This window comes from Chanodichthys erythropterus, chromosome 19 (assembly GCF_024489055.1).
Source record: "Chanodichthys erythropterus isolate Z2021 chromosome 19, ASM2448905v1, whole genome shotgun sequence".
Lineage (NCBI taxonomy): Eukaryota > Metazoa > Chordata > Actinopteri > Cypriniformes > Xenocyprididae > Chanodichthys > Chanodichthys erythropterus.
The window spans coordinates 27174939-27188726 of record NC_090239.1 but is presented as its reverse complement, the minus strand read 5'-3'; the positions used below and the strand labels follow the sequence as shown (position 1 = coordinate 27188726).

General features: G+C 38.1%; 1 protein-coding gene across 2 annotated transcripts in view; it reads right to left on the bottom strand.

Moving 5' to 3' along the window:
- arhgap27 (Rho GTPase activating protein 27) overlaps positions 1-13788 on the bottom strand; it is a 56181-nt gene that overhangs the window by 41173 nt on the left and 1220 nt on the right. For both annotated transcript variants that reach the window (XM_067370028.1, XM_067370029.1), the window contains exon 2: positions 4984-5911. In XM_067370028.1, the coding sequence (XP_067226129.1) occupies positions 4984-5820 (837 nt within the window). In that variant the 5' untranslated portion in view covers positions 5821-5911. The remainder of the gene's footprint in view (positions 1-4983; positions 5912-13788) is intronic.

Below are 13788 nucleotides of genomic sequence, written 5' to 3'. Positions count from 1 at the left end.
GAAACGGATGGAGAAGCCGGTGAGGGGCTGCGGCCGTACACACAAACAGACAAGCAAACCATTGACATGCAGATCACTTGGCAGGGAGCTCCAGAAATGGAGTCTGACTGGGCGTTTGATCAGGGTCGAAACGTTGCTAATAAATATGCAGCTCTTCAAATGTAACAACTGTATAAGTTTTTGTCCACAATTGGACAAAAATTGAGTCGTGGTTGAGTCTTCACGGTTAAATTTTCTTCATTTTACACCTTACGACCAGTCTGAACTAATTTAATTTTACATATCACACAAGGAAAGTTTCAAAAGTCGTTATTTCAGTTACCACACAACTTCTTGAGGCTGTTACTATAGCAACAGTAACGTTAGTTCGCGAGCGAGCGGTTAGGAGGACTGGTACGGGTCGGAAAGTGGAAAGAGTAGACTACTATTTTTTATTAAATTATTCATTTACACAAGGGTGTAACTTTGGTTTGAAAAGTGGGGGGGACACACACCCTCTAGGGGGGTCCGGGGGCATACCCCCCCGGAAGAAAATTTTGTACATTTTAAAGATAAATTCATTAATCTGGTGAACTTTGAGAGTTCAAAATAAAGAGCTCCAACCCATGTTGAGTATCCAAATTGAGCAAAGAAAAAGTCTGTGCATTGAGTTGTACCTGAATCCACTGTTAAAAATAAATCATCCACCTGCCAAACGCCCGACGATATTCTCTGATTTAGATATCTGAACCTGATCATGCCATTACAATTATTCACATGCCCCCTGCAGGAAAGTTTTGTTCATTTTAAATTTAAATGCATAAATCTGGTGCATTCTGAGAGCAAAATTAAGTGACTAGATCAATAAAGAAATTTGTTCTCTTGTAAACAATTTTGTGCTCTAATAGTATCTATTTATTGGTGATGGTAGAGCACATTAGTCACATATACAGCATGTAGTAGGCTAAAAGATAGTTCATAAGTGGTCAAACATGTAGAGTCCACATTTAAACCATTAAAAATATGTAGCAAAAGAGGTTACCTTTGTTGAATTCATTTATTAGCAGGAGGGGCCTGTATCTATATACATCTGTATTTGTGCAACTATGGTCACTCTTTGACAATCCAGAAAACAACAAATGAATACAAATATATAATTATAAGCTGACCAATAAATAAATAAATAAACTAGGTGAGTATATAATTCAGCAGCAAACTTTGCACAGTAATTTTATAAAATCCAAATGTTAACAATAAGTTTAAAATTACTATTTGTATTCTTATAAAATGAAGAAAAAAATAGATTTATATTTATATGTATAGAATTATATGTATTTATGTAGGATTAAAAGACATTTATTTTTAAATATATTGTGCAGCTTTTTAATGGGGCAACAAGATATGATAGACACGACAGAACAAAATATGCTATTAATAATCTTTCAGTGTGCAAAACCTTAATAATATGAAACGCTTCAAAACAGCAGCAAAAACCGCTTGAATCAATATCGAGTCAGAGTGCGCAGTTGCGCTGCGCATTAGAAATGTTTGGCACAAAGAGAATCCCTGTGTACATCTGCATCTAACAGTCATGACATCGTTTAGAAACAGCAATAAACTCCAGGAAGATCAAGTTAGTTTATGCCAATCCACAGCCCTTTATCTACATATCAAGTATTATAAGGGAATATATCATATTGGAGAGTTTTACCGTGCTGACTGCCATTACCGAAGGCGACGCGCTGTTTGAGTGCTGAATGATTGACAGCTGTAGCAGAGGGAAGACGAGTTTCTGACCGTGAACTTATCGATGTACATATTCTTCTGTCCCTCACATGAAGCTATGGAATGGCTTCAGATGACTTTGGATATAGTGCACGAAAACTTAATTGGTGCTAGTCTATTTCTTTAGTTCAATTACTCCCACTTTTGTTGTATAAAATAGCGCAATTATCAGACGTTATTTAAATATCGCGACAAGCCTAATTTCGGTTTCATTTTGAGTTAATGTAGGTTCTAGTTAATGTAGGTAACGTTATCACACTGGTGTATGTTAATGTTAGCTCAGTCAAGGTTAACATCAACAGGTGTAGACAGAAAATATGATTATCCTGACCTGAGCTAATTTACTGAATCAACCAACTCACATCTCCTTTCTTTCATTTCATGAAGTCATCTGTTGCCGTTTCTGGCGTTTCATTAGGGACTTTAAGCAGCAGCTGCTGATACAACGGCAACGGCATTCTGGCGTTCCATTGCGCATGCGCAAATTTAACTGCTACTTCTTGACGTTCTACTGTAACCGTCTACTACGGCAGGGTAGCCGATTTGCCGTAGTCGATAATACGTGACAGACTAGATAAGTAAATGTTATGTTCTATGGTTATGTGGTATTTTAGTTGTATCTGTATGTCATTTAATGCCAATAGCAACCATTCTCTTGCTTTTATTTACATGAAATGTAATTGTTTACTATGTCAAATGATTAAATGATCCACGCCATCCTCTTTGTTGTTGCTTAGTGACTTTTGCGTTCTTTAGCTACGGCAGTTGACAGTTTACTTCCGGTCGTCATTGCCGTTCCATCAACAGCTGTTGCTGACTGTGCCGCAACGGCCATACCTGCTCATTCAGAACCTTCACTGAGCTATTTTTAGAGTGTGCACGCAACGTTCTTGGATGCGAACGCCCGTATCGACACAGACAGGCTCTCTGTGTTCTGCTCCTCCATGACGGCGTGCGGTTAAAAAAAAAATCATAAATTAATTTGAAAGTGGGGGGGACACAAACGGGATTTTGAAAAGTGGGGGGGACATGTCCCCCCTGTCCCCAGTGGAAATTACGCCCTTGCATTTACATATGTTTACATATTATAAGTAGTTAGGTTTATATATCACAAAACGTACGTTTATTTGATTGATATTATATTTTGATAAGTTTCAAATTTCGTTGTTTCAGTTACCACACAAGACCCCTCATGATGCTAACAACAATTCGCAAAGGATCGGTACAGTTGAAAAAGCAGGCTAATATTTTGTATTAAACATTTTATGGAGTCAAATTAATGCCTTAAAGTTTTGCACAAAAATAAAGTTTTGCAAAACACAAAAAAGAATTGAGCAATAAAAAAATGTTTTGCAAACAAAAATAAAGAATTGCAAAGGAAAAATAAAGTATTGAGCAGAAAAAAATAAGTTTTGCAAACAAAAATAATAAATTGCAAAATAAAATAAAGTAGTGCAAAAATAAAAATATAATCAATTACAAAAATCAATGACAGCTGTAATCCTATTTTATCCTTGCCACATATTTTTCATGCTCAAACCTACTAAATCATTTGCAACGCTCATTTTATTCTGCGTTTGAGTCAAGCGTACGCTCACGATACCGGTTTTCTTTTGCGCTGCACTTTTCTGTGCGGATCTCTTTATGGCACTGGTTTGACGTGGGGGTGGAGTCAAGAAACGGGGCACGCCCCCGCGAAATGCATTGGAGGGGAACGTAATCGGCGACAGGTGAAATAATTCTTTGACATGGGTAAAAATAATGAATGGTTTGTTTTTTTTAGCATATGTTGTCGCCGATTACGACCCCCTCCAATGCATTTCTTATAGTAATATGACCCGTTGCGCTCTGTCTCACTGCCTGTATCCACTTTTGTGTCCTTAAATATTCGTTTTTTGGGGTCGACAGCTTATAAAAACTTATTTCTGGGTTTTTTAGTTTGTTAGCTGTACACCTTGTCACACAGCACCTTTTAGGTATTGTTCTGTTTTTTGTAATGAGTCAGAAAAGACAAGAAGGCAGCCTCACGTCAATGGAGACGGTTGGATTGTTTTTCCCTCGGTGGGCGTGGTTTTCAGATTATAATAAATGCGCTCTGTCTCTATCTGCGTCTCCTGCCGATGACGTGTTTCGCAGGGGCGTGCCCCCGTTTCTTGACTCCACCCCCACGTCAAACCAGTGCCATAAAGAGCGCAAAAGAAAACCGGTATCGTGAGCGCACGCTTGACTGAAACGCAGAATAAAATGAGCGTTGCAAATGATTTAGTAGGTTTGAGCATGAAAAATATGTGGAAAGGATAAAATAGGATTACAGCTGTCATTGATTAAAAGACTGACTTGATACTTTTTACATGATTTTTCTCAAATAAAATGGTGTATGGATAATCAAGTAAACCCAAGTGGCTTCAGTCCAGTAAATGTTAATCTTGAAAGTTATTCTTACCTTTTTTATGATTATACTAAAAGGCCTTATACTTACTAAAAAGTATGAACTGTCAATCAGACGACATCATCGAGCAGATTTTGTAAAACAGTATTTTCTGCAAAGTTTTGATTATGTTGGTAATTTAGAGGCCTTAGAAATTCATGTATAAAATATGATGCAGTAGGCTTTATAGGGTTTAGAGTAATAGTGTAAGCCTGGCCTAACATGTGTATAGTGCCACCACATTAATCTATTTACAAGTTCTTATTTTTTAAATTTCACTTAAAACATATAGCTCCATGTTAGCATTGACTGAACTTGCTTAAACATTGTTTTTTATATAGAGAGAGCAAAAGTTCTTATCAGTCATTTGTTCATGTAATGCAAGTACTTCTACACCAAATTCAAAGGACAGATAAGTTTTTATCTGATGCAGTTACTTTTTCATTATTAAGATTCTGAAACCTGAGACATCAGCACTTCCCTTTGGTTTCGTTTTTTGTAGGCTCAGATGTTAATTTGTATACAGCGCCACCATGTGGTCAGGAAAAGCAGGTAAATCATTCCAAAATTGATAAATCCAAATCATTACGAGTATATTCTCGGATATACTAACTGAAGTATGCAGGGTCATCACTTAAAGTCACAGAAATTTTATAATGAATGAACAGGCTGTACCTTGTCACTGCACAACATTGATGTTGTTACAAAGATATTTGGAGAACAGAATAAAATAGAAAATGGTTTTGCTACACAATCAGAATACACTTTACACATGAAGAAGTATTACTTACCAGAGGCTTATCTGGTGTAACAGGGCTTGGGACTGTGGGACTCTGTGTCTTTACTGTCATACTATCGTCAGATTTTGAGGATTCTGGTTCTCTCACCGTATCTATACTCTCATACACATTCTTTTCTTTATCCATGAGGTTCCACATGTCTTCACTCCAGCCAGCTCTAATGAGCATCTGAATATCTTGATCCAGGGACTTTGAGTCCACTCGAGGCCTCTCTATCAACTCTTTTGGACTCGCAGGTGATTTTATCTCAGATTCTGAGGATTGACTTGTGTTATCTGTAAAAGCAGGTGGCAGTAAGATAGAGGGTGGTGTTTCCCCATTAGATGGAGAACCAGGCTTGGAAAAAACATTGTCATAAATCTGGAGTTCAGGCACAGGACCGGCCTCTGCTTCAACCTTTATGGGATCTGGATCCAAACCCTTCAGTTCGAAGAATTCCTTTGGAATAATATATGTTGATATTCTATGGCCGTCTTTCTCTGTGTCTCGTTTTATGGAGTCAGGGACTCGAAGCGTGACCTCAGTGGGCTTAATGTTGGTGGGAAGACTATCAGAAGCGGTCTCGGAGCAGGACTTGAGGGGTTCGCATCCACTAAACTCTTCTGGAGGGTCCAGTGGAGTCTGATTGGTCTCAGGTGGGAGCTCGGTCACATACATAGCTGGGATGAAAAAAGGCTTGTCTGTCTTATCCCTCTGGACGTGCCACCAGGTTTCATTGGTCTTGGCTACTAGGGTGTAGTGCTCGTTGGGTTTGATGGACACCGTTCTGCCATCTCGAGCAGTGTATTCGTATTCAAATTTCACCAGAACCTGCTGTGAAAGTGACATAGTGGCCCTCTTCCGCTGATCCCAAACCTGTTGTGTGACTGGTGTTCTGTGCAAACAGGAAGTCAAGGTTCATATATAGTCATCATGAGATCTGAAGATAAAGGAGAAAAAAACAATAAGTAAATTGTTTGAAATAACTCGGATCTGAAGCGCAGACAAATCAAAAGAAAAAAAGAAAACAAAACTTTACAATAAAATATACTAAGAATATAAAAAACAACAAATCAAAATAAACAAAACACAAAAACACAACACAAAAATTTACAAAACATATAAAAAAACATGAAACAAAAACTTTGTTACAGATTTACTTTGAACAAGAATCTAAAAAACAAATCAAATCAAAACAACAACAAAAAACAAAAACAAAACTACATGTAAATTTACTAAGGAAAAAAAAATCGGAACAAAAAATATAAAACAAAACTTTACTTTTATATGATATCTACTTATATATATATAGGTTAGGTTACAACCAGCTTTTCTTACGTGGTGGAACAAAATATTTGTGAAACAGAGGAATCCGGATAAACCAGGAGAACTACAGGTGTGTCAGAGTGAGAGATGAGAGAAACATGATGTGTAACAGCAGACTGCCTCAAAACAGAATATTTACACTGAAGATTAGGTCCAATGCAATCTCTACTTTAAAGGGAAAGTTCACCCTAAAATGAAAATAATGTCGTCATTTATTACTCGCCCTCAACTCGTTCCACACCCGTAAGACCTTCATTCATCTTCGGACCACAAATTAAGATATTTTTTGATGAAACCTGAAGGCTCAGTGAGGCCTGAGGTCACTGAACCTCTCAAGATCCAGAAAGCTACTAAAGACATATTTAAAACAGTTCATGTGCCTACAGTGGTTCAACCTTAATGTTATGAAGTGATGAGAATACTTTTTGTGCACCAAAATAACGACTTTTCACCAATATCTAGTGATGGGCGATTTCAAAACACTGATTCGAAACTTTATGTATCTGTTGTTTCGAATCAGTGGTTTGGATTGTGTAACGAATCCTCGTTTACTGAAATCACGTGACTTTGGCGCTCTGCACCACTGATTCGAAACAAAATTCGTAAAGCTTCGAAGCAGTGTTTTTGAAGTCGCCCATCACTAGATACTGTTGAAAAGTCGTTATTTTGTTTTTTTGGCACACAAAAAGTATTCTCGTTGCTTCATAACATTAAGGTTGAACTACTGTACTGTATTTTAAATATGTCTCTAGTAGCTTTCTGGGCATCTGAAAGTGTTAATTATCTTGCTGTCAATGCAGGCCTCACTGAGCCATCGGATTTCATCAGAAATATAATATATAACAAAGGTCTTATGGGTGTGGAACAACATGAGGGTGAGTAATAAATGTTATTTTCATTTTTGGGTGAACTAACCCTTTAATAAAACCAGAAAGCAGTGAAAAAGTGATGAAAAGATACAGACATAAAGAAGAGAGAGAGAGAGTAAAGGAAAAGGTAGCAGTGCTGGAGAGCTAGATAATATAGTAGCAACAAATCCAGCCCACGAGTTCACCCCTGAATGTTTTTTTCTGGGGTTAGGGCCTTAAATTGGAGTAAATAAATGAATAAAATATATAAGACAGGAACAAATAATGATAGATATTATTGAATTGAACAAAACTTAATATTGCATTTTTGTCACATAGAAATGCACTGATTTTAAGCTAGGATTCTGTCAAGTAAATTTACCGCTATTAAATTCTGTCATCATTTACTCATCCTTATGTCGTTCAAAACTTTCCCTCTTCTGTGAAACACAAAAGAATCTATTTTGAAGAATATTTTGTTTTTAACCAAACCATGTTTTGTTAGGCTACCATTGACCTTCTATTGAATGAACAAAAAACAGACTCGTGATTCATATAACTGATCCGATTAATCATTAACATTATGTTAAAAAAGATGCTACCTTGCTTCAAAGCAGATGTTTTTACTTTTGCTTTGTAACTTGTAAGTGCAACTATATTGCTATAGACTGCTATATATTGCAAAAGACTGTATATTAAATTTGTATATTATGTAAAATCATGATTAGTTCACCATCACTAACAAGAGGGAAACGGATACTAAAAGCATGAACACATAAAGCGGCAGATAGCTCTTCTGCACAGCACAGGCTACAGGAAGTGAGTGTATTTTGCAGAGGAACGCTGCACTAACCCCAAACCTACACAGAAGAAGAGACGCCAAAATAGGGGAAACATGAACTCATAAAACAGGAAAACGTACATCATGCTATGTGCAAACTACAATCTCGGTTCCATTGTGGGTGTTGCAAAATACTAATAACATAATAGCTAATGCAGATTTGAAGTTTCTATGATGACTGATTAAATAACTCATTATTTTTATGATCATAAAAACTGCCACACCACTAGCCACTGACAAAGACAGGAGTGTGTGTTTTAAGTACAGCCATCATCTGCTGTGCCTTCATGGAATGAACTACAGCCGGTAAACGCCTCTTATGTCAAGAAAAAATGTGTCCAAACCACTCATGAACACGTTCAGGTACTGACTGCATCCAGCAACTGGTTTGACAGTTGAACAATTATGAATTCTTCCATATGAAACACACACATTAATAATCAATTATGAGATGTTAATTACCTTTGAATTATTTTTATCTCTTGCTAATATCCTAATATGTTTTAAATAATCATTTCTGTTTTATAACTTACATAAAGTCCAGCAAGGCAAAACAAAATATAAAACAAAACTCTCGTTTTGGTACATGGTTGGGAAAGTACAACTATCATCAGTCTCTGAGGAACATGCACTTATTATTGCAGTAACATACAGATAGCAAAAAATAAGCTGTTCATAACAAAACTACGTGCAAATCAGGGCAAAGTGCTGCACAGATTTTAAGCGCAGTGACATTAACACTGAGACGAGATATTCTGGGTGAATGAGATAAAGATAAAATTAATTTACCATTGGAAAGCAGAACAATCCCTCGACTCCTTCTTCTCTGAGATCTAACTGGATAATTTAGTAACGAACTATCATCTCGGTCTCTCCCTCGATTAATCCGGGATGTGTCAGCCCATACTTTAGACCTGTAGTGCTGTGTTGTGTCAGTGTGAGAAAAAATGTGCCCAGATTTGTGTTGCTAGACGAGTTTGAGCGTGGCTGAGTGGAAGCGAGCAGGAGGGTGTGTGAGAATACACACATTAATCCTCATACTAGCGAGTGACTGCATATTTAAAACCATCAGTGCACAGTCAAAAGCTGGAAAAACTGAGAAATGAGGAAGCATAAAATGAAAACGAGAAACATTGAAGAGAACTTGTCAGCGCTAATGTGTTTTTGACCATTGACATGGCAACACTGGCAGAGGCGTGAATATAAACTGAAGGGCTGTACTTTGCGTGTTTCATTAAAGCCTGTTTTGGCATTATGACTCATATTTCCGAGTCATATTTGGAGTCCAGACTTCAAACATGGGTGTTGGCAGGACTTTATGGAATCTTTATGGACGTTTTTAGGTTCACCCCTCAGTCAATGGTGTTATTCTCTCTCGTGTTTTCTTTCACTCTTTCTGTGCCGTGCTGATAACATGCTTCAGGTCAACAGGAAATGACATGCCCCCTTTTGAATACTGTATGAGGTGCGGTTGAGGTAAAATAGGTTATCATTGAGAAAAAGACATCCACATATTCATGCTAACAACACTTACAGACTAATATATCACCATAGTTCATTACAGAACATTAAGACATTACATTTTGGATTAAAGTTTTTTTTTTTTTTTTTTGCAAATGAGGCATTATACCGCGCCAAAGTAGCTGGAGCAGACACGCACGGGCGAGTAACGTACTCAATCTCCCGCGAAAACCATTCTGCATCATCTAATTAAAAATGCAGTAATCTGAATACATTTCCAAAACAGAAATGAAGATTGGATAAAGCCAAGCTCAAAGTTCATGGTTCATTTTGTTGTCATATAGAGGGGTTTTTTTTAGAGGAAAAAAAAACTAATGCTCTAGCGGTTAAAAACAAAATTGGATGCATTTTGCGGAAGCACACGTTTTGGTTGTGCTTCGGCTCTGCGTGACGTGCAGATGAATATGACCCTATCGGTGTTGCCAAGTCCGCAGGAACTGGGCTACTTTATCGCGAGGGTGGAAGCGACCCCAAATAACGTAATATTTAGCTACTGGAATGCGAATTTTACCGGGGAACCCCGCCAAAAACACGATTTTTTTCCCAGGGGACCCCCTTGAAATGCAATTGGGCTAGTTTTGGACTAGTTTTGAGTAGCAATTAGGCGGGTTTTGTTGACCCTTTACAATAATGCTTTACAATGAACTCTGTTAGAGAGCTACATATGGTAATTTATCTGTTCAATAAAATTGAAGAAATACTGAGAAATAAAAACGCCATCTCTGCCTCACTTTTACAACATTTTAAATCCCTCAGTTCTCAGCATCTTCGAAAAGCCAAGGCAATGTTGATTCTGGTTTTATTACGAGCTCTGTCACATTTAGGGTGACCACGGGACAGTCTCGAAATTGGGAGCTTTGTCCCGCGTCCCGCAAGACTTTAGTAGTGTCCCGCATTTCATTTAGGCTATGTCTGTCTGTTTTTTTTTTTTTTTTTTTCTTCCTTCATCCCTGAAATTATAATACCACAGTAATAAATATAATTAAAACTGTGACTGGCATTTATTTGTGCAGCCGTTATATTCTAGCTGTGAAAATAACCAACCAACGCAATCATAGAGAGGTTTTCCCTCTGATGACAACCGAGTGGACAGCGCAAAGGAATAGGCTAAGTGCGGACGGGCCTCATCAAAGTCGGTAAACACAACTACACCAGCAAGGATTTCATCTCACATACTGGATAAGAACCTCAAGAGCAGCTCAAAGCTGCCCAAATTGATGATTTAAAGCATGTAGCCTAATCATCCATCCTGATGTTAAATATTTCCAACAAACATGCGCCGATCCCATGGACGCTTGAGCGCGACCCACGAAAATGGTCGAGCACCTACGGAAAAACATTAGATATTCTCCATTTGTTTTAACCAATAAAAAATTGATTGTGACTTTCAGACACGACTTCTCACAATAAAGGGTTAGTTCACCCAAAAATGAAAATTATGTCATTAATGACTCTGCCTCATGTCGTTCCAAACCCGTAAGACCTCCGTTCATCTTCGGAACACAGTTTAAGATATTTTAGATTTAGTCCGAGAGCTTTCTGTCCCTCCATTGAAAGAATATGTACGGTATACTGTCCATGTCCAGAAAGGACATAAAAACATCATCAAAGTAGTCCATGTGACATCAGTGGGTTAGTTAGAAGATTTTGAAGCATCGAAAATACATTTTGGTTCAAAAATAACACAAACTACGACTTTATTCAGCATTGTCTTCTCTTCCGGGTCTGTTGTATATCCGCGTTCATGTCTCCGCAGTGATGCTTCTTCTTCTTTCCTGTTTTACGGCAGTTGGCATCCAGCTTATTGGTGCATTACCGCCCCCTTCTGCTCCGGACAGTGATGCTGATGATGTGTTATCCGGTGCGCCTGAGCTTTGTTTACAGTCTGAGGGAGACGCACGCTGTATTTAAGCTATTCTACATTGTTTGTATTTTGGTATTGCTATATTTTTTAAAATGGTGCGTAGGTGTGCATGTCGCGGATGTCCTAATCGCATCACTGTCTGGAACAGAAGGGGGCGGTAATGCATCAATAAGCTAGATGCCAACCGCCGTAAAATAGGAAAGAAGAAGAAGAAGCAGCGTCACTGTGGAGTGAAAGCAGATATACAATAAACCCGGAAGAGAAGACAATGCTGAAAAAAGTCGTAGTTTTTGTTATTTTTGGACCAAAATGTATTTTTGATGCTTCAAAAACTTCTAACGCTGCATTCACACGGGCGTCAGCGTCAACGCTTGGCGGAGGGCGTGTCTGAAGCTTATGTTGACGCAACTGTTATAGTGATTACAGCCAATCACATTACTTTCCGGTGTTGCACGAACACAGTTGGCTAGCCACTGCTCTAGGGAATTGCACAGGGCCATGTGATTGGATGATGCCTGCGTTGGCGCTTGAAAAGTTGAGAAATCTTCAACTTCTGCCGCTTGCAACGCGAGTGAAGCGATGCGACGGAACCCACAATTCAGTTCAGCAACGCATAACGTCACCCATTCAAAGTAAATGAGAAGTGTTAACGCCGGCGCCCCGTGTGAATGCAGCGCAACTAACCCACTGATGTCACATGGACTACTTTGATGATGTTTTTATTACCTTTCTGGACATGGACAGTATACCGTACATACATTTTCAATGGAGGGACAGAAAGCTCTCGGACTAAATCTAAAATATCTTAAACTGTGTTCTGAAGATGAACGGAGGTCTTACGGGTTTGGAACGACATGAGGGTGAGTCATTAATGACATAATTTTCATTTTTGGGTGAACTAACCCTTTAACAGTTCATTTAATGCGGGTTCTATGCCATTATTATAATGAAAAATGTAAATTATTGTAACACGAGAGCGCATCTCCAGGATTTAATGTTGCCAAAGTGTGGGCACCCACCGGCAGAAACATTAATCGGTGCATATGCCAAGTTTACCAACAAATGTAAATCGATATTTACATAGCATAATAGTTGTAAATTTATCTCACGTGTCCCACAAAAATCACATCTACTGTCCTGCAACAGATCATTAGCCAGGTGGTCACCCTAGTCACGTTCTCTTTCAGATTCAGACTCTCTTCTGTTCTGCGTTTGTTTAAAACAGGCAATTCCCCGGAGGTTCGAGATTTATGCTGCATTCACGCCACCACTTAATTACCTTAATCTTGAGATGACAACACGAGACGTTATATTCGGAGCTGTTCACATCCTCGGACTGGGAATTATGCGTTTTTATGGCACCAATATCAACGCCTAAATGAATCTACACGTGGAAGCTTTCCGAAAACTCCCAGCTTACGAACTGTAATTACAAGCTCTACGAGGACGTGAACGCTTTTTATGAGCCAGAATCTAGTAGTTACAGAAATTACGACATGGCATGAATGCAACTTTAGCACGCTCCATGACGAGACAACTAATGCCACGCCCACACCATACACCTGTCAAAGTAGCTGGAGCAACTTTTCTCTATTTACGGATATGAGGAGACACACACGTATTCAATCTCCCATGAAAACCATCCTGTAGTCTTACCACATTGAATCACGGTAAGACAAAAACACATTTTGGAAGAAGGACTGGAAGAACTTTGAAAAAAAAAAGTTACATGGTGTACCTTTAAAGATATGTAGCTGTATAGACGTAAATAGATAAAGTGTGATCAAATAAACACTTAAATGTGTATTTTGGATGCTTTCTTTCCACTAGTCTGAAAGAGGACATGTTACAGAAGCAATAAAATATCAAAATTGACCAGTGCACAAAAACAAGTTTTTTGTCTGTAGAAAGTAAAATTAATTCAAACTCTGACCCATGTTTAGTTACACTGAGTAATGCACTTAATTCAAGATTCTGATATTCTCACAAACTTAAATTTAGATTGTAAGGAATCACATCAGACTGGTGTAGACAGATGTTTGAAAGAAACAAACACAGACAGACAGAAAAAGAGTGCCAGGAGGTAAGAAAACAGGAAGAACCAGTCAGAGACAAATACAGCACGATGTGGTTTGAGAATGACAAGTTAAAGACAAAAAATATGTATCTTTCTATAGCAGGCGATTCTAAGAAATGCAGTTTCTTTAAGTTACATTGGCAAGAATGTACAACTTTAGTCAGAAAGCAGCTTAAAACGCAAAAGAGCACACTCAGCACAGACAACATTTCCAGGCAGTTCTGTGTGAACTGTAAATAATGCTGGCTTTTATAAATAATTCAGGTACAAACATCTGCTAAATGACAGAATGCACATTATTGTGTGGATAAAACATTTACTCTGAAAAATTTATTATTAA